At 33.5% G+C, this 24,290-nt stretch overlaps 15 protein-coding genes and 5 pseudogenes across 20 annotated transcripts, besides 5 other annotated features; 5 read left to right on the top strand and 15 right to left on the bottom strand.

Moving 5' to 3' along the window:
- Positions 1 to 1,318: part of a mobile genetic element that runs on past the window's edge.
- An 804-nt stretch (positions 1,319 to 2,122) lies between these two features.
- Positions 2,123 to 2,340: a mobile genetic element.
- Positions 2,341 to 3,320: 980 nt separating this feature from the next.
- Positions 3,321 to 3,893: a mobile genetic element.
- Positions 3,894 to 24,290: part of a mobile genetic element that runs on past the window's edge.
- TVAGG3_0724350 (uncharacterized protein) lies at positions 4,149 to 4,583 on the top strand (the record flags this gene model as incomplete). The annotated part of the gene is made up of 1 exon (XM_001311979.2): positions 4,149 to 4,583. The coding sequence occupies one exon, from the start codon at positions 4,149 to 4,151 to the stop codon at positions 4,581 to 4,583; it is 435 nt and encodes a 144-aa protein (XP_001311980.2).
- On the bottom strand, positions 4,760 to 4,996 carry TVAGG3_0724340 (uncharacterized protein; the record flags this gene model as incomplete). Its single annotated transcript, XM_001311978.2, has 1 exon — positions 4,760 to 4,996. The coding sequence occupies one exon, from the start codon at positions 4,994 to 4,996 to the stop codon at positions 4,760 to 4,762; it is 237 nt and encodes a 78-aa protein (XP_001311979.2).
- Positions 5,048 to 5,286, bottom strand: TVAGG3_0724330 (annotated as a pseudogene). The gene has a single exon. A coding segment is annotated over exon 1 (239 nt).
- Positions 5,545 to 7,119, bottom strand: TVAGG3_0724320 (uncharacterized protein; the record flags this gene model as incomplete). Its single annotated transcript, XM_051244262.1, has 1 exon — positions 5,545 to 7,119. The coding sequence occupies one exon, from the start codon at positions 7,117 to 7,119 to the stop codon at positions 5,545 to 5,547; it is 1,575 nt and encodes a 524-aa protein (XP_051090849.1).
- Positions 7,614 to 7,874, top strand: TVAGG3_0724310 (uncharacterized protein; the record flags this gene model as incomplete). Its single annotated transcript, XM_001311975.2, has 1 exon — positions 7,614 to 7,874. One exon carries the CDS (start codon positions 7,614 to 7,616, stop codon positions 7,872 to 7,874), a length of 261 nt encoding a protein of 86 aa, XP_001311976.2.
- Positions 7,899 to 8,756, top strand: TVAGG3_0724300 (uncharacterized protein; the record flags this gene model as incomplete). The annotated part of the gene is made up of 1 exon (XM_001288453.2): positions 7,899 to 8,756. One exon carries the CDS (start codon positions 7,899 to 7,901, stop codon positions 8,754 to 8,756), a length of 858 nt encoding a protein of 285 aa, XP_001288454.2.
- Positions 9,952 to 10,983, bottom strand: TVAGG3_0724290 (annotated as a pseudogene). The gene has a single exon. A coding segment is annotated over exon 1 (1,032 nt).
- On the bottom strand, positions 11,064 to 12,058 carry TVAGG3_0724280 (organellar and viral DNA polymerase type B; the record flags this gene model as incomplete). Its single annotated transcript, XM_051244261.1, has 1 exon — positions 11,064 to 12,058. A coding segment is annotated over one exon (995 nt), but the record flags the coding sequence as incomplete, so codon positions are not given.
- On the bottom strand, positions 12,070 to 12,619 carry TVAGG3_0724270 (organellar and viral DNA polymerase type B; the record flags this gene model as incomplete). The annotated part of the gene is made up of 1 exon (XM_051244260.1): positions 12,070 to 12,619. A coding segment is annotated over one exon (550 nt), but the record flags the coding sequence as incomplete, so codon positions are not given.
- On the top strand, positions 13,002 to 13,184 carry TVAGG3_0724260 (uncharacterized protein; the record flags this gene model as incomplete). The annotated part of the gene is made up of 1 exon (XM_051244259.1): positions 13,002 to 13,184. A coding segment is annotated over one exon (183 nt), but the record flags the coding sequence as incomplete, so codon positions are not given.
- Positions 13,781 to 13,940: a mobile genetic element.
- On the bottom strand, positions 13,971 to 14,399 carry TVAGG3_0724240 (KilA, N-terminal/APSES-type HTH, DNA-binding family; the record flags this gene model as incomplete). The annotated part of the gene is made up of 1 exon (XM_051244258.1): positions 13,971 to 14,399. The coding sequence occupies one exon, from the start codon at positions 14,397 to 14,399 to the stop codon at positions 13,971 to 13,973; it is 429 nt and encodes a 142-aa protein (XP_051090845.1).
- TVAGG3_0724230 (organellar and viral DNA polymerase type B) lies at positions 15,384 to 16,325 on the bottom strand (the record flags this gene model as incomplete). Its single annotated transcript, XM_001302655.1, has 1 exon — positions 15,384 to 16,325. One exon carries the CDS (start codon positions 16,323 to 16,325, stop codon positions 15,384 to 15,386), a length of 942 nt encoding a protein of 313 aa, XP_001302656.1.
- Positions 16,536 to 17,200, bottom strand: TVAGG3_0724220 (annotated as a pseudogene). Its single transcript has one exon. A coding segment is annotated over exon 1 (665 nt).
- On the bottom strand, positions 17,344 to 18,398 carry TVAGG3_0724210 (annotated as a pseudogene). The gene has a single exon. A coding segment is annotated over exon 1 (1,055 nt).
- TVAGG3_0724200 (keratin-associated protein family) lies at positions 18,522 to 19,859 on the bottom strand (the record flags this gene model as incomplete). The annotated part of the gene is made up of 1 exon (XM_051244257.1): positions 18,522 to 19,859. One exon carries the CDS (start codon positions 19,857 to 19,859, stop codon positions 18,522 to 18,524), a length of 1,338 nt encoding a protein of 445 aa, XP_051090844.1.
- TVAGG3_0724190 (organellar and viral DNA polymerase type B) lies at positions 20,001 to 20,471 on the bottom strand (the record flags this gene model as incomplete). The annotated part of the gene is made up of 1 exon (XM_051244256.1): positions 20,001 to 20,471. One exon carries the CDS (start codon positions 20,469 to 20,471, stop codon positions 20,001 to 20,003), a length of 471 nt encoding a protein of 156 aa, XP_051090843.1.
- Positions 20,748 to 21,194, bottom strand: TVAGG3_0724180 (organellar and viral DNA polymerase type B; the record flags this gene model as incomplete). The annotated part of the gene is made up of 1 exon (XM_051244255.1): positions 20,748 to 21,194. One exon carries the CDS (start codon positions 21,192 to 21,194, stop codon positions 20,748 to 20,750), a length of 447 nt encoding a protein of 148 aa, XP_051090842.1.
- TVAGG3_0724170 (uncharacterized protein) lies at positions 21,212 to 21,874 on the top strand (the record flags this gene model as incomplete). The annotated part of the gene is made up of 1 exon (XM_051244254.1): positions 21,212 to 21,874. One exon carries the CDS (start codon positions 21,212 to 21,214, stop codon positions 21,872 to 21,874), a length of 663 nt encoding a protein of 220 aa, XP_051090841.1.
- TVAGG3_0724160 lies at positions 22,284 to 22,845 on the bottom strand (annotated as a pseudogene). Its single transcript has one exon. A coding segment is annotated over exon 1 (562 nt).
- TVAGG3_0724150 (uncharacterized protein) lies at positions 23,746 to 24,123 on the bottom strand (the record flags this gene model as incomplete). The annotated part of the gene is made up of 1 exon (XM_051244253.1): positions 23,746 to 24,123. A coding segment is annotated over one exon (378 nt), but the record flags the coding sequence as incomplete, so codon positions are not given.

Below are 24,290 nucleotides of genomic sequence, written 5' to 3'. Positions count from 1 at the left end.
ATATTTGAAATGACTCAAAAGGAAAACTCGTTCGATTCAATTCAATTTTGAATCAGAATTTTTAAGGACCAATAAATCAAATTATGTTAAGAAAATCTTTTTTTAACTCAGAGTATCAAAAGTACGTTAAACCTTCAATTTTATCTCATGTCGGAAAGCGAACCGACAATAGTGGAAGAGAATCAAACTATATCAGTATCCATCCAAGCTATTGTTGATGAAGAAAAAGGAGATGGAGCTGATATGCTGGATTTAATTCAAAATGAATTGAATTCCCGTAAAAAATTGAAATATAGAATGGAAATACCTGAAAATCCCCAATTCCAATTCTCAAGGAAAGATATAGCAAATTAAAATTTACAGATCCTACAGAAGCTGCTATATTTATTGCAAAAGATTCATATAATTCTTTTTATCCATTAAATTTTGAGCAAGGAAAAAAGTTTCGTTGTCCTAACTGCCAATTTTGCATGGAGCTTGTAAAGACTCATGAAAATGGTCAACTTTTCTTCATTCCAGTAATTAAACACGAGCATAGAGCAAAGCAATGCAAGCCGAGTAACAATATACCAAAAATTCTTAAGTTGCAAGCAGGAAAAAAAGTCTATGAATTAGCAAATTCTGATAATGTTCCTCAATGCAAAGAAATTTTTGCAAAAGAATTGAATATTCCCAATGCAACTTATACGATGTTCCATAATATAGTAAATAAACTTAAAGGAACCACAAAAGGGGATAGAATTCAATCTTACAATTATTTCTCAACAATTTTTTCAATCATAAACAAAATCGAACAAGGATTCTGCGAAATGATTTTAGTTAAAGAAGTTAACAATGAAATTGAATTGCATACATTTAAGAAAGGTGATGAATTACCTGAAAATTCAAAAGACTTTCAAATTTATTCATTTATTGTAATTCCTCCAATAACTCATTTTTACATGCAAACACAAGCTTTTTGCGGAATAATTCAAATTGATGGAACGTTTTTATTTTGTATTAAAAAAGGAAACTTACTCATTATTGGTACACCTGCACCAAATAATAGACTTATCCCTATTGCATTTGCATGGTCTGTTAGTGAAAATACGATAACAATTAAGGATATGCTCACTAAATTGAAATCTTTTATTCCACCAAGCAGATTCAAGAATATTTATTCCGATCAAGGTCCGGCAATTATAGCTGCTGTTAGAGAATCAGGCTTTTCTTGCGATCATAAATTTTGCTTACGTCATTTTGCAACAAAAAGGGAATACATCAATGTCTATTCCGAAATTGTTGAAGTCGCTTACGCAGACCATCCTCAAAAACGAATGAAAAAGATTTGCTTATATAAGCGGAAACTCTCTATCAGAGGTGCTGAATTCAGGCATTCGCATCTGATAGAGAGTTTCCTTTTATATAAGCAAATATAAGAGAATCTATTTTTTTTGGACCGTATTCTCAAATATTGAATACTTATGAAAAGTGTTTTTTTCTAAAAATCTCAGAATATATTTACAATGGTAAAATAAATAAGATATTTAAATTTATTTTTAAATGCTTTTTTTATATGAGATTCTCAAAAGTTATATCAAAAGTCTGTTTTTTCTAAAATCTAATATCATAATCTATTTCTCATTTTAAGTACATCGTAATTCATTTTATTTTCTATATTTTTTCAATATTTTTGAGGGAATTGTGTTGCTTCCCCGACGATAAAATTGAGAGGTTTACACATTGACACTACTTAGCATGCAACAATATCTGCGTTATATCACGAGATGCATTGAATTGTCATAATTAGATCACCGTAAATCTTATCAATTTTTGATACACTTCCGGTGAAAAATTTAGCCTTGACAATAGGATGAAATATATTGTAAAAAAATAAATTTTAGATTTTGAAGTTTATCATTTCGAATAATGAAATATAAACAATACAAATTTTCTGTCGTTTCGAGATTCATAAATGATCGGAATCTTCCAGCTCCGACTGAAATAGAACTTTCGGAAGCTAATTTTCAAGACGAATCTTCTTTATTAAGATTTATTTTGGATATCCCTAAGGATTTAAGCTTTTCCATTGACTCATATTCAATGAATCTTTTGATACATTTCATTATCGAGCAATCTACACGGGTCATTATTGATTTTGTAATTTAATCGTCGTCGTTATCGATTTTGTAATTTAATCGTTATCGTCTTTTTCTAAACGTGCATTTTTTGCTTTCGGAGCTATTGAACATACATTGGCCCTTACCAGCAATTGAAAACTATTTTTCATTATCAACAATTACATTACTCCGAGTTATTCATCAATCAATGAAAATCGATATATAGTCCATACTTCAATTTACAATATTGGCAAGTCCAATTTCACTTGGCATATTTAGCTCATATAGAAAAACCAGTTGGAATCGGCAAAATTATCTTTAATTCCATACATAAGAAAAAAAAATTATAAAGTTCTTCAATAATAGCAAACTAATAGTTTAAATAGATTTACAAGTATCGCCCATCTACTTTTGATATAATTCACATATTAAATGTAGAAAACTGGTTTAAAATAAATATTTCAAAAGTTCGAAAACGATTTATGAAAAAATAACGTGATGACATTTACTAAATTTGCTCTGTATTAAAGTATCGATGATAGAAAGAGCATATTTTGTAAATATTTCAAAAATATTTAAAAGTCGGAGAAATTGTATTGTAATGTACTATAATTATGTTACAAATCCGATTCAATACTAATCCTTCGCTATTGAAGTTGTTTTGAGAAGGATATTCTCTAAATTCTTGATAAATCTTTAAAATCTAGAGTAATCGTTTTGTAAACTTAACAAAACTAAAATGTATACCAATAGATTGGCATTTTCTACGTTTTCAAAGTGAGAGAGTGTAAATTCTTTTTTTTATCCTATTAAGGTTTTTAAAAAATTTAATTAACTTAATTTATATGATCTGAAATATATGACAAGTTAATATGGAGAATTCTTTCAACCCAATTTCAATTTATTGAATTTTCTATTCGAATTCAAAAATTTTCCCAAGAAGAAAAAATAATTAGGAAATTTAATATGTTAATACATAAAATATTTTATTTATTCAAAGAATTCAATTTTCTATTGGATCAAAAAACTTGTGTTAAAGTTCGTATTTTAAGATAACTATACTTTTAGAAGCTGTTTTTATTTTTTTCACCGGGATTTTATTAATTTAATTCTTTCAAAATTTGAATCTTATTGTATATCACCGGACTATGATCATAATAGAGTTGCAATCTCTAATTATAGCCACATTAGTACTCGTGGGTCGATATATCATGGGAGATACAAAATTATTTGAATTTTCTTTTATTTTTTTTAAAAATATTAAAAAAGTAAATAAATAACTAACAACACAGCATCACTTTTCGTAAAATGCTTTAATCCTAGTCCTTTTTCCCCTTAATTTTTCAATCTCTCCCAGGTTGAAATTTATTCCGGGAATTTTTAAAGATGCTTGGTCAACATAAAATTTCATTAAATCTTCCACAGGAGTCATAAACTCTGAACATTTGAAGCGAGCATGAACTGCATCATTCAAATTTTTAAGAAGATTTTTGTTCGAAAAGTGATTCAATACGGCGATTACATGAATACAAGGTAATCCGTACAATTCGATGTGCTTACATGTGCATGAATATTGTGAATCTGACATAATTTTTACGCAATATGTATAGCGACCAAAAGTTGCATAATATAATTCTTGAATTGGATCATATAATACCGAGCTAAACATATCTGAATGTTTCAAAGTTTCATTTAGATTTTTGATAATATTATCTGATTTAAAATCACCTGTTAAAACATTTTTAACAAGATTGAATTCATGTTCAATGAGACGGATAATTAGTTCGGCGGGTTAGTTAGTAAGACTTAGTTGCGTACTGTGGCACTGCGCGCCTCCGTACACCACTTAGCGGTTTTGACACTTTACGAAACCAGTAACGTATATTTTACAACACAACCATAACACCAACTTAACCTTAAATATTTACAAAACCATCTGACACATAAACGACTTCACTAATGACTTCACTAACGACTTCACTACCGTCCTCACTAAATAAAAATAACCTTATTTTATTTATTTTAAATTTTTTATTTCATTACAAAGACATGTCCGACTACATTTACTATGACTCTTTCCCAGAACGTTTCCGTGAACTATTCAAAACTCAAGTAAAACTGAGAAACATGCATTTTAACAAAGACAGACCCATTGACGATGAAAGAAACCCTGAATATATTACAATCCCATATGACGCAAAGTTCATTGCATACATTCCTTATGGTCGCAGAGGAACGAAAACTATTTCAACAAAGAACAAAAATTATTTCTGGAGCGATGAAGAAAATTGCCTTATCTACATAAATGCATACTTAAATAAAGCTACATATTGTACAAAAGAAGGTTGGACTGGATTTGAGCTCTACATATACGACGACGATGGAAACAGACGTTGTGTATACCCATACGATAATATGTACCATTGTTTTAATCAAGCATTAAACGAATACATAGTCAGTAAGGGTCTCATTCCTGTTGAGTAGATATGCTTTATTTTTGTTCTGTCATTTATATAAAAATAATTTTTAAAAAATAAACTTAAAAATTAATGATATCACCACCCTCACACGTATGAAAACATAGCACAAAAATAAATTTAGGTGAAGTGGTGAAAACTCACCTCTTTTTTCACCGGTTTTTCACCCTTGAATTCATTGCTTTATAACTCTCTTCCTTTCTCCAACTCTTCTAACTTCTTCTTAAGTTCAGCAATGTTGTCCTCATGAAGTTTAATCTTTCTCAAAATTCCTTCTCTATCTAATGGTTGCTTTATCTTTCTAAACTGAACTCTACCATCCTTCATAGTATGAATGTAAAAACCTTCTGGAATAGTTCCTGATTTAATGTATTCTACCAAAAACTTTTGTTTCATTGCTTCAGTGACTTTATTTGTCATTTCAATCAAATAAAAATTTTAATATTAAATAAAAATAACGTTATTTTTTCAGTAAGGAAACGCAGGAGTTTTACGATTTATTTGAGGAGTAGGTTCTGGTTTAAATGTTGGAGTCGGTTTAGGAGTTGACTTTTGAACAGGAGTTTGTACTTCCATAGGTTCAGGAGTCATTGAAGGTGTTGTTTGTGAAGGCGTTGGTTTGACGTTGGTTTTGGCGAAGGTGTTGGAGTTTGTTTAACTTCAGCTACTTCAGTATTATTTACAACATTTGCTTTATTTCTTTTCAACATCATAACTGCTCCTGCTGTAGCTAGCAAACCTAGTGGGAGACCATATCTTATATAAGGACTTGACCAAATGCTATTTTTGACAGGAGCTGGTGGAACACCTAACCTTGGTGAGACTGCTCTTTGCCATTGTGCAGCTCGTAAGAAATATTCAATAGGTGCTCCATAATCGTTTGGTAAAGTTTGTTTCATAGATGGTGAAGGTTCACGAGAGCTTGATGAAGAACTCATTTATAAGCTTTAAAAATAAACGTTCATCCTTTATTCCTCACTGTCGTCCGTAGCTAAGTTATAGTCATCTAATCTTATTATGGGGATGCCATTAGCACGCACCTGAATGGCAAAGCAACAATCCCTCATAAATCCAATAAGTGGCTTTGGTACATTTTCAGTTGCTAGTTCAATAGGTCCTTTAACAGACAATTTGTATGTTATTGGAGCAGTAGATGTTTGACCTTGCTGGAAGCAAAAGTCCACTTCTGTTGGAAAACCACATAAGAAATGTGTGTTGTCATAGCTATCCCATTTATGTTCCACACTACCATCATCCACCAATGACCTCATAACATCTTCATTAAATCCTATCATATCATTGTTTGTATTGCAAGCGTTCGCAACCATTTCATAAAATACAGGTCCATATGATTTTTCAGGTTCTGCAGGCATATTTCCATAAGCTCCCATGGAAAGCTGAAGATATTTAAACTTAGGGTTCTCAAAATTAACATAATAGTTGTCTTTCTTTCTAAATAGTGCCCAAATACTTTTAACATTAATAGGCGTATAAGCTGCTGTAAATGTTGCACTTGAACTATCTGTATTCTTTGAGAATGAACCGTCCATAGGAATCCAATCCATAACTTTAACAGGAAAACATAAAGCCTCGTTTGTATAATGTTCTACAAGTTCTGTATAAATGTTAGGGTCTAAAGAGAATGACTTTGGATGAATGAAACATTCATTAAAATCCATCTTTGTTCGAAATAGTTGCTGGGTTACAGTTGTAATAGTAACTGTTCCACTAGCTTCTACTGCCTTCGTTATCATAGTGAATGGTTCATTCCATGGAACAAATTTATTTGTCGGTGGATTTGAATCTGAAGCAAATGCAACTTTAAGAGTTGGATTGAAAGCAATGATATCATTTACAGATATAGATGTGCATTGTAAGGCGTCGCTACTGAACTTTACTTTAAGCTGAATGTTTCCTGCAAAAGCTGGAATAAATCGAATAGCTTCTAATGGAAGGAATCTTCTAACAGGAATTCTTAAACGAAGCTTAAAATCAAATGATTTTCCTGCTGTAATTGGACCACTAACAATTTGTCCTGTTCTGCATGTTCCCGAATGACTCCATACATCTTCATGTCGAGTCTTTGAGAAAACATCTACTTTCTTTATTTGTTCGGTAGTTTGTGAGTTTGAAGTTATATATGCTTCTTCTCTTGCGTTGTCTTGAGAATATACGATACGACCATTTGCAAGGATTTGATATCCAGCAACTGCATAGAAAGCGTCATCGAAACCAATCCAAAATCCTGGTGGGTTTGTTTTATTGGAACCTGAACCAATTTCTTTATCTACAATAAATTGACCTTCCATTTTATACGTAATGAATGTATTGTAAAGGTCCAACATATTTTCACCAGGAGGTGAGAGATTGAATGTTACCCATGTGTTATCTTTAGCAGTTCCAGGTTGTGATGGAATCTTTGCGTCAGAATATTTTCTATTAGTGTCACCAATTTGAACTGCATTGTCTATGATATCGAAATATGAGCGAATCTGATGAATATGCTCTGCTGGAGTAAATTCGTTTAACTGTTCGTTCTGCATGTATTTACTTCAGATAAAAATATCTATTTACTTCATTATTCTCACTCTTCTTCTTGGCATTCGTGGTGGAAGTTGTTTCTTGACATTTTCAATGAACTGTACATTCTCTTTTGTCTCAACTTCTTTCACTGGCGGGTCATTCTTTGACTCGGTTTGTTTTTCAATGAAATTCACGAACTTTGCAATAAGCTCTTGGTTCGTTATTGAAAGTACATCTGGCTTCTTTTCTTCTGGTTCTATTGACTTTTCAGTTTGAACAGAAGGTTTTATATGGGCTTCGCCCTGCCATGCACCTTAATGTTGTCGCTTTCTGCATTCGCTAATGGAACCTTTCTTTTTCTTACGTATATTTTACCATCTTTACTCTGACTTACGTAATAGAAAGGATGTTGTATTCCTCTTGCGTCATTTAATATAATAGACTCTCGCTCTGATTTTGACAAGCTCATTTTACATCGGTTAAAGTTTTAATTTTGTTTTTTATCTGCAGTCAAATGACTCAGACAAGCCCTACGGACAAGACCCAAGGGGTCATAGATGTTGAAGCATTGAAGAAAGAAATTCGTGAGCAAATTTTATCCGAACTGAAGGAACAAAAACAAGAACAAAAGCCAGAGAGACCAAAGAGAAAACTTAGTGAAAAACAACTTGCTGCATTAGCTGCTGGAAGACAAAAGAACCCAAGACTACTGGCGAAAAAAGCTAGAGAAGAAGCTGAAGCAAAAGCTAAAGAAGCTGAAGCAAAGAAAGAGTAAATGGTTTATTTTTATCCGAATTAAATGTATAGACAAATACCTTTATCTGTTGCGTTCAGTAGTGAAAACCCTGACGTCAAAATAAAGGGGAACAGAGTAACGTTTAAGTTTCCAACAGACTGGATTGTGAACATAAATGAAGAGAAGTACATTGGCATAACATCTATGTATATAACACGTGCTTTCAGAAAGGTTGACTTTATACTTCAAGTCGAGATAGAAAATGACGAACAGTCTTTAAGCGCCCAAAACATTCACATATACAAATACTTTAAAGACGATACAACATTGCAACAATGTATGATTTCATTTAATGAGATGTTCGAGAAAAAGTTCAACATTGAAGTACAAACTTTACAGCCTTTACGTGAGTTTCTTGCACAACTGAAAGAAGAAGGTAGTCGGCCACAACTTATAGACTTTCATTATGAATTTAATGAAAATGAAGATGGAACTCATGACTGTCAGTTTGTTATATATTCACCATTCAATGAAGTAGCTAAAAAGAAAGAAAATCCATTACGTATAAGATTTCAAATCTCTGAACCAAGTGATGATTTCAAAAATGTTTTCAATTATGATGCAATGCTTCCGAGGAAAAATGAATTTTCAAAGATTGTAACACCCGGCATTTGGGATAGAAAGCAAGCTATATTATATTCAAACCTAAGTAAAGGAGTTGAAAATGAGTTCATTGGTCATACAAGAAATTCACCACTTCCTAACCCTAAATACTATAAATTAACTGGCTTCAATCGTGAGTTTTGGATAGACATGTTCTCCACTCATGACCATAACTGCCCAGTGTTCTTACCTCCAGACCATAAGGACTGTCTCTACATTGAAGCACAACTCTTAAACTCTACCATCGCAGTATTGTAAATGACCTCATGGGCTTCGCCCTTGCCGCTAGCGGCTTATTTTTATCACGAATGACCTCATTGCTGACAAAAATAAATGACCTCAGAACTTCAACTTACGAATAAAGCTTGTTTTAGTCGTTATTGAGAAGTTAAACTTTTCAGCAAAGCAAGGACTAGAAGACTTACATAAGTCAAATCCAATCTCTTGACCATCATGAAGTGCTTTGTAAAGTTTCATTAAACTGAACTCAGAGTCTTTGTCATATGTTCCAACAGGTATGTGAATGTTCTTATCTTCATTGTAATAGCATTGTATAGCTTCAGGAAACATTTCATTAGCTGTTAAAGCAAGAACGTCTTGTTTTACACCTTTACAACGTGCATGAAATGCAACTTCATTTAAATTGTTAGTGAGTAAGTCTATGTAGGTCTTCTTTCCACAAAATATTGACTTGTATGCTAAACTTTGTTTTCCAGGTGTTATTTCTGCGAAGTCAGAATGAAATTGACCAAGGTTCTTTCCTATAAGTTCGCGACCGTATCTCTTCTTAAACTCTGCTGCAAGCTTTGGTATGTCTTCATTGAAAATATGCATGCTATCACAGTCCTGGTAAAATATTTGAAGTCCCATATCTTCTGCAGTGCAAAATACTTCATTCATTATTCTCTTCGACATTGACAGAATGTTAACACCAAGTGGACAGAAGTTAAAGTGTCTGCAAATGCTTTTCGTTAGCTTGAAAATAGTTTTATCTGAACCATCCAAACCTTCGAACTTCACTATATGGTTGTAGTTTCTGATGGCATATCTTATAGCATCTTTGTCATTTACTATGGTTATTTTTGACTCAATAGGAGATAGAATAGTTTTGCCATAAATACTGTTCAGAATGAGCTTTATATTTTCTTGCAAAGGATTTCCTTCTTTCTTATACTTTAACCTTAACTCAAACAACTTCTTTACTTCATCTCTTATTCTAATATCTCTGTTTCCATCGTAATAGTATCCTTGCAACACTTCACATTTGACGCCTTGATATTTTATGAGGTCTTGTAATGTTATATGGTCAACATACATTAAACAGCAAGTGTTTGAACTTCTGGGAACGTTAAGTTCTGGATTTAGTTCAGGGTCACAAACTATTAAAGGAAAGTGTCTATGTATTCCAATCTCTGTTATCTTAATGAGAACAAAGAAGCCGGACATAAACTTTTCACCAATGGGTTCCTTTTGGTCGTCATCGAATAAATGTCTCATGAGATACTCTGTGCTTAACATTTCTTTCTTCATAACCTTTGGAATACCTTCTAAAGTATAAAGTCTCGCGATAGCTGAGGGATATAATGAAACAGCGTCGAAGTCAGCAATGAGTTTCTTTTCGCTCTTTTGTTTAATGTTATCTGACAGCATACATCTTCCACCTTGAATACAGCGTGAAATAAATTCTCTTGGTTTATTTGAGAGGTCATAAAGATTTCCATTCGGGAAGTATACTCTGTTCTCAAACAATTTGTTAGCAATAGAACAAATACTAACGTAGTCATAAACGTTTAAATCAAATTCTTTTAATATATCATTGCGGAACTTAACAAAACCTTCTCTTAAAATTCTTACATCTTGTTTGCAATAAAATGTGCTATACTTTTCTAAGTCGAAGTGGTTTTCATCTATTCTGCAACCTTTGATGGAATCTATGTTTTTCATGAACGTATCCACATCCCTGATAAACTTACACGCTTCAGAAATGACACTAGTTCTGTTGTCATTTGCTAATAAAGAGCTTGAATAATATTGATACGGAAATACTTCCTTTTCACCACACTGCAAATGAAACATTTCAGGAAATAGTTTAAGCTTCTTATTTATAACAGTGTATGAATCTTTAATAATGATTGCCCTTCCTTTATATAAGCCAGTTATTTGCATTGTTCGTGAACCTTTAATGATGGGAGTTCCTTTCACTTCTGTCATGTGTCTTAAGATGAAGTTTATATCATAACTGAGGTTATGGAAATATATTAAACTCTTGTCAGGAAGTCGTTCCAAAAATTCTGTTGCACAGTTCTGACCCCAAATGCTTTCACTCACTGAACCATCTTCACTGTCATAACAAATGTTAAAGGCTTTATGAACTCCATCAGTGCTACATTCAAAGTCAGCAAAGAAAACGTGCTCAGGAATGAACTTGCACTTATTTTTATTTACTTCTTTTGACTCGGCTTTTCTTCTTCAGTTGTACACAATACTTTGGAGCATATGTCAAATCTTTAAATGGTGCAAGGTTCTGTTTATATATAGTCAGTCGTATATGTGAAAAGTTCTCCATAAGAAATAGGTTCGAAATATTTGCACTCCCACAATGTTTTCATAACATCCCATAACGGTGTTGTTCTATCATAACGAACTACATATTTGTTCTCTCTCTTTGTATAAATCTTCATCTGTTTCTCAATGTTCATTCCACCACACTCCTTCAAGATTTCTATATAGTTGCGAATGAAATATGTTGTCATTGGTAATCTTTCATTTAGCATGTAGTGGTCTTCAACAAGAAGTAAGTCAATAGTTCGAACAGTTTCACATTCTTTTGGTATGTATCTCTTTATTTCATTATGTCTTGAGTCATTGAAGTAACCAATGGTAACATTAAATGCTATACCTGTTGCGTCAGAAATTTCTTGTACTTTACTTTGAGGAAAGTCTCTAACACGAATGACTTCTCTCATGTGGTCAATAGTTTCTTCATTTACTCCAGCCTGAATGCAAGCATAAACGAAGCAGTTATCTTCTGTCATAAGTGTTGCAGTTCTTTTGTTCAGTTCATTGAAGATTTGGTAGCGTTCAAGATTTATAGGTAATGTGCAAAGATACTTCCAGAACTGACCGCTTCTCTTCTTATAAAACTTCTTTTCACCATTATCTTTCCAAAAGCTTTCTATAAGTGCTGGGTTTCCTGTTTGCTTAAGAGCTTCCAAAATGGCTTTCTGGTCATTTGTCAGTGTGCTTTCATCTCTATATGGTCTCTTTTTTGGTTTGCCTTTCTTTACATCTGACATCGTTAAGCCTTCATATTCTGTTAAATCATACATCTTTATTTCAGTAAGATTCTTTATGTTTGTCAAGAAGAAGTCATAGTGCATTTCAACAATACCTGCAGCATTTGCTTCTATCTCTGATATAAAGTTCTCCTTCAAGAGCTGATGTAGTAATGTTCCAATATTATTGAGGTTTAACGTAGAACATTCATACTTTCCACCAAGTTTATAACATACCATCCATCTTTGTTGGGAGTTTATTTTAATCTTCTCTAAGAGTCTCATGAAAACCTTACCGAAATGTTTGTGTAAGTAGTCTCTGTTTGGTTCATCTAAAGCTTCGATGTTAAAGTCAATGAGTCTATTGCCTGTCTTAACATTCCTCTTCCTATTCTCTTCATCTTTCTTTAACCATCTCTCACCTTCTTTTGGTTTGTCGTCAATGGAACGAAGGACATCGTTAGCTTTGCGAACTTGTTCTATAGCGCTCTTAAACATCTCTCTTCTCTGTTGTTTCAGTGTGTCGTCTCTTCTTCTTGTTTCACCAACGTTTGCATTTGTTATGTCAAACATTTCTCTTCTTACTTCATGAGGTACTGAACGTCTATGATATAAGTCAATAGCAACGTCATTTAAAGGAAATGCTCTTGCATGGACTTCGTCCTCGCCGCGTTGCGGCTTTATGAACTCATGAATTCTATCATAACTTATTGCACCATTATAGTCATTGAGGATGTCAGCGAGTGCTTTTTTGTTTGTTGCGTAATGCTTTGCAACATCTATATTAGCTTCTGTAAGAAGTTGTTTTATTTCCGAGTGTTCTAACTTAGACAACTTCCGATACATCTTTAGTAGGAAATAAAAAAATATTTTTGAAAAAATTAGATTAGATTTTTTTAAGTTATTTTTCAAAATAATTTAATATTTTTATTTTAATGAAACACACATGCAAGATTGCAAGTTCTTTTCATACAATGCTCTCGCTACTGTCATCAAGAATGAGTTCAATAATGCTTCAAATGTTAATGTTATCTTTAACAAGAAGTTTGTGAAAGAATCTAAGTTTGGTCAGTATGTCAGACCATTAGCTATCGTCATTGACCGCAAACGTTATACTTCACAAGAGTTAGCAGTAGTTTTGAAACAAAAGGGTTTCTTCGTGAATGTCAAAGATACTCATTATACTGTTATAAAGAACTCCAACATTGACTTCTTCAGTATTGCTTTAAATCTTTCCGAACAGAAAGAATATAAGAAGGGTGAAACAAATGTGAAATATTATCCTTCATCTCTGAAGACAATAACGAACAAAGATGTTATACAGAAATTCTTACCAAAGGTTGAAGAAGCTTCTATTGACATTGACGAAGGAAGTGAAATGGTTGAAGAAATAGACCCTGAAGCTTTATAAGAAAATTTATTTTTGAATAACTGATGGTGTCACTACGTCACCATGTGTCACCAGGTTAATTAACCTCTTTTAAAAATGATGACAACATGACATTTTGACAACAGTCCTGGAAACAAATGTTTACGTTAATGTTTTCACGAATGTTTTCAGTTGTGATGGAATATATCTAACCCTCCCGTTAACTAATAAACTTGACGATCAGACGATTCTCTCTTCGTCGATTATGATCGACGTGGAGCGTTTATGGAAACAATTAAATGGTAAAAACAAAATAAACTTGACGATCAGACGATTCTCTCTTCGTCGATTATGATCGACATGGAGCATTTATGGAAACAATTAAATGGTAAAAACAAAATAAACTTGACGATCAGACGATTCTCTCTTCGTCGATTATGATCGACATGGAGCGTTTATGGAAACAATTAAATGGTAAAAACAAAATAAACTTGACGGAGTGTTTTGTTTTTATCATGGTTTTCTCCACTATGGTCCTAACGTGGCACCCGACGAGATTTTTTTTCATTCTTCCTCTTTGAAGTTGTCGAAATATTCTGTTATTTTTTCCTTCAGTAATGTTAAGTCTTCTTTGAATGTAAGTATTGTGCAACCTTTGATGTCATAGTGTGTTTGAGGAAGAGTATTTTTGACAATTTCCTTTATTTGTTCATTCGGAGTCATTGAAATCGGTAAGTTTTCACGATAGAACCAGTTTCTGTCAGATTTATATATCTTAGCTAAGTCATAAAAGCTCTTGTTGTTTCTTCTGACTAAATGCAACATAACCTAATCTTTATCTTCTTCTTTCTCCAACTCTTCAGTATATATCATATACTTATAACTCTTTTCCTTTCCTTTTGGTACTGAACGTGGTATTCTTTTCTGTATGCTTTTGTCTTTGGATTCAATGACTTCATCTTTTGCTTGAAGTTTCTTTTCCATCTCTCCACGTTCTGCTTTATATAGTTCATCTAACATCATTAAAATATAACAAGCATAACGAGGTGAAGCCCACATTGCTACAGCGTTTACTAAAAGTCTATGAACATAATAACCTTTCAAACCAGGAGCCAAATTCTTGCGATTTTCGTACGGAATCTCTTCTCTCGGTTTTCCGAGGGAAGCAATCATATGAGGAAATTCTTCTAAAAGTTCTTTTGTCTGTTGGTTTTCAAACCAATGATATGCTTGCTTTGTAGAACAAAGAGCATTCATTATACTTTGCATTTGTACATATCGTCTTTGACTGAACGAATGAGACGTAACTGTTTGTTATACTGTATGTATTCATATTCTTCATTTATGACTTCATGAACGATAGCAGTTGTTGTGTTCTCTGATGTTGACATTACTGTCTTTACATACAAGATAAAAATTTTTGTTAGAAAAAATTAGCGTTATTTTCTGACTTTCACAAAAGACCAAAAATAAACGCTTTACATGTATTTTTCAGCAACTTCGTCAAATAATTTTATAGCTTTATCTATCTCATCTACTTCAAACGTTTCTTTACCTTTTATGGGAGCACCATACATTTTCTCAAAAACTTCAAGCAGTTCTGTTTCAGCAGCTCTCATATCATTAACGAACACAACCTTGACTCTATTGACTGTAGAGTCATATCTTTGAGTTATATTATATGTTCTTCCTATCTTATATCTCTTTGTATTGAAGTCCTTCGGTTTCTGAACGATATAAAGTAAGCCTTCACTGCAACGTTCTGAGTCGAATGAACCATAAGTTATGAAGTTATATCCAACAACTGGGTCTAACCATAACAAAACTATTGGTATAAGACTTTTGTCTATAAGATATGCTCTTGTTCCATGAAATGCTATTGATATCATAAGCTCAGGATTTCTTGTCAAAATTTTCTGAGTAGAAGCAATTCTAACCCAGTCCTTTGTTTTCTTTCCAGATGTTGTTATAATGTCTGACAAAGAATATTTGTTGTATTTCTTACAGTATCTTACGTTTAAATCACCAATTCTAACCACTTTGGTGTCATTGTCTATCTTTCTAACTGTTTCAAACTCAATGTTTGTCATTACTGTCTTTACATACAAAATAAAAAATAAATAAAAATAAAACTAACTTTATTTTTATCTTTTATGAAAATTCATGAAATTTGGTCATTTTTCAGCAAAAATAATGTTTAGGTGAAGAGGTGAGATCTCACCTCTTTTTTCACCTGTTTTTTCACAAGCGTTTTACATGAATTGTACGATGTATATTTGAAATTCTAAACAATTTCGTAGCTTCTATTTCTTCTTTTAGTACATTGAATGTTTTAATCATGCCGAAAGTCTCTTTATATTTCTTCTTGACGTCAGACAGAAGGAAATCTTCTGCTGTTGGATAGTTTTTATTAAGAAATATCAACATATCCATTTTATCTTCTGCTGGCTTTTCTGCTTCTTTCTTTAAGTCTGCATAGTCGTTTCGCATTCTTTCTATCTCTTTGACTGAGTAGTTATATTTTCTTATTGCTGCTTTACATTTTGAACATTGCGGATTCATTTTTGCGTTATACACCGAAATAAAACCAGCTAGAACAACTAATGCGTCAATTGCTCTCTTTAACTCAAAAGCTGCTGGTTTTATCAGTTCGTTCCATACGTTGCCTCTTCTATCTTCATCTCTTATCTGCCATACACATTTTGCAACTAATGTAACAAAGTTATCGTATGTCTTAAACTCCCAAGATTTATATATGTCAGAAATATTTTTATAAACCATGTCGCAATCTTTGTCCATAACTTTATGGTTGCAATGAAAACCAAGGAATTCATAATTTACCTTTCGTATGAATTTCTTAATTTCTACTGAGTCAGTTGGTTTCACTTCTATTTCGTCGAATTCAGGAATAGTTAGCTTTTGTTGTTGGATTTCAGGCAATTTAGGCAAATGGTCGATGAGGTCCTGCATTTCATAAAGATACTGTTCATTTGTTTCATCTTTCGCACTACAGTCTAAATTACTTGTTAAAAGTTCTTGCTTTATCTTCTGGATTTTTGTTTCAAAAGTATATGAAGAAGGAATAAAGCTTTTCATCTCTACCAACATTGACGTAGGATTCATGACTAACGAGTTTGGTGCTGTAGTTGTGCCGATTGTTGTTGTACCGATTGTTGAAATCATATCTTTTATACAAAATAAAAAATAAATAAAAATAAAACTAACTTTATTTTTGGACTGCATCAAATTTCCTGGACTGTTGTCAAAATGTCATGTTGTCAGTAATTTTAAGAGAAGTTAATTAACCCGGTGACACATGGTGACGTGGTGACACTGAAACCATTAACGATAAAATATATTTTTGGTCGTTTATGACAAAAATAATGAGTTCATTTACTCACAATATTTTTGTACAAAACGACCCCAAACTTTTAACTTCTTTTCTGCAGTTTCTAATGCTATCTTAGCGAGTTCAGATTCTCTAAATTCTCTCTTTAAATCTTCTTGTTCCCATTGGTCTAGTTCGTATGGAGAATCTCTATAACCATAACATATCTCACGTTCATGTTCTAATTGTTTTTCATGCATTTTTCTAACTTCTTCTTCAAACAAATGTTTTGCATTCTCTACTGTATCTTCGAGTTCTTCTTCATCTAACTTCTCATGAACTTTCTTGTCTATGGAGTCCATAATTTTTCCAACTGCTATGCAATATTTTGGAGAAGCCACACATTGCTATATAGTTTATAAGTCTTGGGTCTACATACGTTCCTTTAACCTGTTTGATTTCATCAGGAATTCCTGCATGAATTTTGTATAAAAAGCAACCGCCGGAATTCGGACTGTTGCTATATTCTTCACAAAATGCCTTATAAATACTCTTCCCAGGACTTATTTTCCAACAACTTTCTAAAGTCTTTCCTAAACTGCTGACACATCTTTGTTGCATTAATGTAACCATCCTTGTCTCTACGTAAGACTTCAATACCATTATAAGTGCCTTTTGTGAATGTTTCGCCATTAGATTTGTTCGTGAATGTTTTTGCTTCGACTGACATTTCTGTTCTTTTATACAAAATAAAACTAACTTTATTTTTTCTATCTTAAGGAAATTCATGAAAATTCACGAGACCCAAAGGGTCTGAGCCGCTAAGCGGCGAGGGTGAAAAAAGAGGTGAGATCTCACCTCTTCACCTAAAAATTATTTTGGTGAAAAATGACCAAATTTCATGAATTTTCTTATTCTTTCTGGCATATTTTTGTCTTTCCAGTACTCCCGCTCTAATGGTCCCAGATGTGTTGGCTTTGACTCTCTCAAGTTCGTAGATGGTATAACATCTTCAACGCCTCCTTCATATCTTACTTTATAAGTGTCATCGTTTATGTTATAGCCAAGTATTTCAATAACCACTCCTCGCTTTGCTTCGTCAATGGTTTCAGCAAGTTTGCCATTACTACTTTCGACTAATTTATGACGAGGGTAAAACGCAATAGAGTCGTCAGCAGCTTTTATAAGATATCCATTACCTTGCGTAGAGTCTACGATATAATAATTTCGACTTAACCTTAAACGTTTCTTTGTCAACGGTTTGTCGTCAAGAACTACACGAACTTTTGTACCAGGAATGAGGGTAAATTGTGTTGAATTTCTGATATTTTGTGTTTGGCTTCGTTTCTTTTGTATATACTTTTCTTCTTGTTGTTGTGTCATTGAATTTGGTGTATGTCCTGTTGTAGAATGTGTTGAGGAATTATATACTTCGAGAAAATGTTTCATTGTTTCTTCAGTAAAGTCTCGCTCTTGGTTTAAATCTCTGAGAGTCCTTATGAAGCGGTTTATGATGCCGAGTATGTTATGGTTATGGTCTTCAGTAGTGTAGTGAGTTATGTTATGCTTAATGAGAAAATCTGTGATTTCATTGCTGAGGTATGCACTGTCTTGGTCTGATGTTAAAGTACTTGGGCTATGTTCTGCTACAAACTTTTGTAAAACTCTTAACACTTCACGAGTTCCTTTATTCCTCATTGGATATGCATATGCTTTGCGAGTGTTAACATTAATGAAGATGAGGAATGGTTTATGTCCTCCTTTTCTGCTTTGAATGAGAGTGTCAAATTGGTATGCGTCAGGAGCGTTGGAGTAAATTGGTAAAAAGTAGTCGTAAGAGTTTATTTTTGTTTGATGTACAACATTTTTGTCAAAGAACCTTTTCACTTCAGCTCTGTTAGTAAATCCCCAACTCTTTGCTGCTTCATTGAACTTCTTAAATGACCTCCATGGATGTTGTTCGAATACTTCTTTCAAGCTCATTTATGTAAAGTTAAAGATTTTATTCAAGACGGTAAGCCTTGACCCAAAGGGTCTAGGCTCAAGCGCGTTCAATGAACGCGGTACCATGCGAATACAGTCACAAATGGTGGCATGTAATCTTTACCCAAGCCTGTTGGATTTGTTGTGAAAGTATGGACATGATTTCCTCCTGGTTCAGTTGGTCGAAAAGTCTTTTTTGCTGAATTGTTATAAGATGGAGATAAAACGTCATTGCCGGCTTCATAGTCTGAGTTGTATAATGGGTGGTCTCTTAATGAGTGGCTATGGTCGCCAGAAAAGTTTGTCGTTCCTGTATGAGTGTGCGGTGGAAGGTTTGCTTCTTTAATTTTCTTTGAACCACCGGCTTGTTTTGAACTATTAGTACAATATAAGAATTTGTCTACAATCTGCTTCCATGTACCAAAACCCAGAACTGTTGCTGGATTTGTTGAATTCATTGATGTATATAAAGAACCAACAGGATATATGGTTTCAAGAATCTGAGTCTTCATTGTTAGAAGTTCTTCATGTGTATGGTTCTTGTCGGCTTTACTATTTAACATTGTTGGTAGTTCATATGCTTCAAAGTTTCTGGCATGATCTTCGATATTCCTGCAATAGTTATCTAAATTGTTAAGAGTATCTTTTACGCTTGTACTCGGATTCTCTGAAGGTGCACTTGAACCGAGGGTATAGTTCAATATTATGTCGTCTGCTCTAACAGTAGTGAAGGATTTATGTGTATGGTTCTTGTCGGCTTTACTATTTAATGTAGCTTGAAGTTCATTTATATCGGAGATATTGTGTTTATGAGATTTCAAAACTTTGTTCGTTGCGTCAAGTTCATCTTTGTCAGCTTTACTTTTAATAGCATCTTCAAAAGTTATTTTTGCCTTAACTCTCAAAGTAAATCTTAGTTCAACTAATATACCGTTAACAAAGAAGTATGAAGCATAAATTTCATTGTTATAACCAAATGCTTCTGGCGCTTTACCTGTGTCATACTGTACAGTACAGCGTATGTCATAACCTTTAGCACGAATGTATTTATATCTTCTTTCATTAACATCTTCAGTGCTTATTTGTTCATCCTGTGTTAAATATCCATGGTAGTCCGTTATAATCTGTTCGTCTGAACTTATATAATGAACATGGTTTTTATCTGCTTTTTCGGCTAATTTCTCTTCTATCTCATTTATTTCAAGTTCATGCCTACCACTACCTCCCGAAGAAGTATTTTTCTTCAGCTCTTGAAGAACGTCCACTTCGCCATCTTTGGTGTCAATAATGAGACTTTGAGTTAAAACCTTTCCTGTCTTAATGGATGTTTGTAAAACTTCTTCTTCACCGTGTTCGGGGTCATGGTCGTCATCATATCTTGTGAAATCAGAGATGTTGTCATACATTAAGCATATCTGTCTCAAAAGTTCTGCTATTTGAAACTGGAACGAAAGATATACAGAACTTTCATCATCTCCTAAAGTCAAGTCTGCTTTCTTAAGTATTTCTTGAATGTATGCAATAAGAACAGAGTATCTTGGAAAATATTAGAACAATATTTCATTAGCTGTTGGTTTTGGTGGTTCTTCTGGAGTTTCTGTTGTTTCAGTTCCTTCTGTAGGTTCTGTTGGAGTTTCTGCATCTCTTGACTTCAATGCTCTTGCTCTCAAAGACCTAAATGTTAGAGCACCAGGTTTTACAAAGGACTTTATAAATGCTTTAATAGTTCCTGGTAAGTTATTGTTAGCATTAAGTAAGTTCCTTATGCTTCCATCATGTACGTCCATAGCACTATGTAAAAAATATATACTTTTCTTGTAGTCAGCAATAGACTGACTGTGATTTTTTAAAGATTTGTCAATACCTTTAAGCCAATCTTCATGCATGTCTGATACTGAGCCAAGAATATCATTTGCTTCCTTTAGTGTATTTTGTGCTTCTCGTAAAGTATCCAATCCCGTACGTGCATTGTTTGCTATACGTCTTACAGTATCTATTTGACTCCTTGTTTCTTGCATCCAACCAGATAAAGTTTTAATAGTATCCGAACCATTTGAAATGAAGTTCAAAGCATTTTTAACGTCATCTAAAGCTTCTTCACCAAGTATCGCCCATATCTTTCCGATTTGGTATTGAAGAACTCCATATGAAGCAGCTGTTAAACCAGTATTTATAAGGTTCCATATCCATGATTTAGCAGTTTTTCCATCCTTTCCATCTTCACCATCCAAACCGTTTTCGCCTTGAGGTCCTTGTATTCCTTGTATTCCTTGTATTCCTTGTGGTCCTTGTATTCATTGAGGTCCGGTATCACCCTTCTCTCCTTTCAGTTCATCTTTATGTTCGTTATAATATTCTAATGTCATAAGGTGTACATCATTACTGCTACCAGCAACGCCGAGAATTTGTTTCTCATTCATGACTAAATTCTTTAAGCATTTAATGTTGTCGTCAAATCGAAAGCTCTTTAACAATTCAATGGGAACATTCAGTACTTTCACTAATGAGGCATCTACTGTTGAATTTATATATTGCACCATTCCATCATTTATGATAGGAACCTTGCTTGTTGTAATGAATGGGTCATACGTGTTAAAAGTATCGAAATCAATGACTTTTTTAGTTTTTCCATCGTCAATGACTAAATCATTGCCTTCCACTGTTAAAGTTGAGTTTTCATTTACTAGTTCATGTGCTCTTCTTGCTTCATTTGTTTCATACGCATATGCAGCAATAGTCATATTTTAATGAGAATAAAATGTTGTTTTATTTACAAAGTACAGACCCGAATGAATACGGAATAGTAAAGCTACAAACAAACTTAGGTCTTCAGAATGAAGCACTTGCTTTCAGAGTTGTTGACTTCAATACTATCGCAACTTTTGTCATAACAGATGAAACAGATTTCATAGAGATTGAAATAGATGACAAAAGAAGTGTTATAACATTTCCTAACAGAGCTGGGTATAGAATAGATAAAATTGCTGGAGTCATAGATACTCTCATAAATGAAGAAACTATTGACAACATAGATGTCGAACTCTCTTCTGAGGGAACATTGAAGTTCAGTTATGCGAAGGAGTTTAAGATACCAAGAATGAGTCATAGAGTTCAATTGCTTCTGGGAGCATACCATATGACATTTCCTTTGAAAAGTGTTGACAAAACGATTGAGATGAAATCTGTTCCATATGTATGTTATGGTAATTGTTTATACATTGAGTCTAAAATAGCTAATGTCACAGGTATTTCAGGAGTTAATAGTAAAGGTTCAGTAGAATATAAGTCTTTCTGTTATGAAGTAAATTCAATGTTCATTCCAAACGTTCCTGTCATAGCAACTCATTTAGGTAAATGGGTTCGCATTAGTCCTCATAATTTGAAAGACATGCAATTCAGACATGTTGACTTTCAAGGATAGCCTGTAGAACTGAAGGCACCAGTGCGAATGACTGTTGAAGTTGACTTTTTAGAAAATATTAAATGCAACAGCTTACAAGAGAACTCAGAGCTAAAAATATAAAGTATGAATGTTATGTATTAGGTCATGAACTTTGGTTGTTGCTGTTTGATGAAACAAATGAGTTAGTTATGTCAGTCAAGAGAACAGAAAAATATTGTGTTAGTGAAAACTGCACCAAGTCAATAAGATTAGGTTTGCATTATGAAGATGAGTTCGATACTGTTGAAGAAGTTTTGGATAGATATTACAAATTGCTAACTTGAAATTTTTTGACTGACGGCGCAAAGCGCCAAGACCGAAGGTCCTGACTGCTTTAATTTACTAAAACATATTTCAAGCAAAGTTTATATTCTGTTGAAAGTTTTGTCTATTCATTCGAATATTTATACTTAAACTCAACTCCTGTAGTTCCTGGTGTTTCAATGATGCGGATGTTACCTATTTTCATGAATAGTGGAGTTTGACCACAGCATTCGATTTCAGGGTCGAGATAGTCAATGACACATTGTTTCCCTGTTATTCGTGAGATAACATTTTCAAGGTCCTCCTTTGTTAGAATTATTTGGTTCTTGCTTATAAGATTTGTCAAAAGCTTCTTATCGTCTTTGAGTAAAATTGTTTGGTATAACTGAAGAAGGTAATGGTCTACGTTATCTGAAGGATTTGTTTGAACATTTGTGTAAGGGTTGTCGTTGGCTTCTCTTGAAAGAATTTGGTCCAGTGGTGGATACTCTAACTTAACATCTGATGTAGCGTTAGCGTTTGAAGCTGTGTTTTAAATTCACCGACTTAAGTTCTGGTTCTTTTTCTTTCAAACACTCCGAACTATAGTTCTTTATGACAATATTGTTTGTCGTTCGTGAGTCAACATTTGATGTTGGTTCAATTGGAACATTAACGGCACCAGCTAAGATGGATTTGCTTCTCATTTCATATAGAATAAAAACCTTTTATATGTATGAAATGAACAATATACTCGACAAGGGTTTGAATGTAAAGCTAACGAATGAAAATATTGTTGAATTCACTGAGACAGGTGCTGTGTATAAAGATGTAGAACTACTGAACAAAAGAGCTAAGGGAAGAAGCAGGAACATGAACAAAGGGTGGAAGCCTATAAAAATTTATGTCAATGATGGCTCAGGAGGTTCAAACATAAAGTATGCAGAAAGTTATAGAGTTTATGCTCTCAAAGGTGAAAAGCCTTCATTTAAGAACAGCTATTCTAACGCATATCCTCAAAAGCTAACGGATGAGGAAGTGGATGATATGAATGACAGCAAAAATATTAACAGAAATGGCGACAGAGATGCATGGAATTTGTTTACCATCAGTCAATTGAAGGTTAAACTTTAAAACAATGTTGGTCGTTCCCATGGAATATTTTTGACTTTAATGGTATTAGTCATGATATGAATCTCAAGGTATGAACGAGGAGAGATGAGAGACTTATATGCTTCCCAAATTTCTTCAAAAGGTAATGTTATACCTGACTGTTTCCAAATGAGTTCAATATCATAACGTGAGAAACCTTGAAAGATAACGAAGTCAGTTATGAGACGTTTTATGTTTAAAGCTAAAAACCTCCATGTTTGCATAAGTATTGCTACAGTTAAGTGGTAATGTCTGACTTTAGTAATGATGTTAGCTAATGGTGAGTCTGGTTTTGACACTAAACCTTTACCAGAGAAATCATCACAAACGAGCAGAGTGTTTGATGGATATTTTTTGAAGGGGTATTTTGAAAGTTTTGACAGAATGTAGTTTGTAAGTCGTTTCATATCGTAAACTCCTGAGTATTGACGTAAGTGGTGTTTGTCAATAATTCTTTCCATCTCCTCAGAAGTCTTTTGCATTCCTGACTGTATAAATTCAACGATGGCATAATATTTCCTCTTACGTCGAATGTAACTTTGAAGAAATTCAATGAGTTCACTGTCTGGAACTTTAACGACAGAGGCTTGAACTTTTGACATAAATGTTTTCGCTGTTGAGTCCATAGAGTCTGAAGTTGCTGATATAATGATTTGGTCATAATATGAGTCATTTCCTAAACGTTCTGTTATAAGAATATGACGAATGAGGTTAAATGTCTTTCCTGACCCCATCTTTCCACAATAGAAATAAACGCCATTTGAACAGAACTCATAGTCCTTACTGAAAGGAAGAATGAGAGAACTGTTGAGCTTTTCACTGCTTTCATTCATGTCTTCATCTACGTCATGTATTAAATGCTTCATTTTATCTCCATTAAAAATGCAAGTCAGAAATATTCAGAACATAGCACCGAGTCTAACTGACAAGAGTATAAAGATATACTATGAACATGTTATGATGAAACCAACCAAAATTCAAGAAAGTCAGTATACTTATG

The sequence above is a fragment of the Trichomonas vaginalis genome, chromosome III (genome assembly GCF_026262505.1).
Source record: "Trichomonas vaginalis G3 chromosome III, whole genome shotgun sequence".
Taxonomy (NCBI): Eukaryota; Parabasalia; order Trichomonadida; family Trichomonadidae; genus Trichomonas; species Trichomonas vaginalis.
The sequence above is the reverse complement of the archived record's forward strand: the minus strand, read 5'-3'. Positions and strand labels throughout refer to the sequence as shown.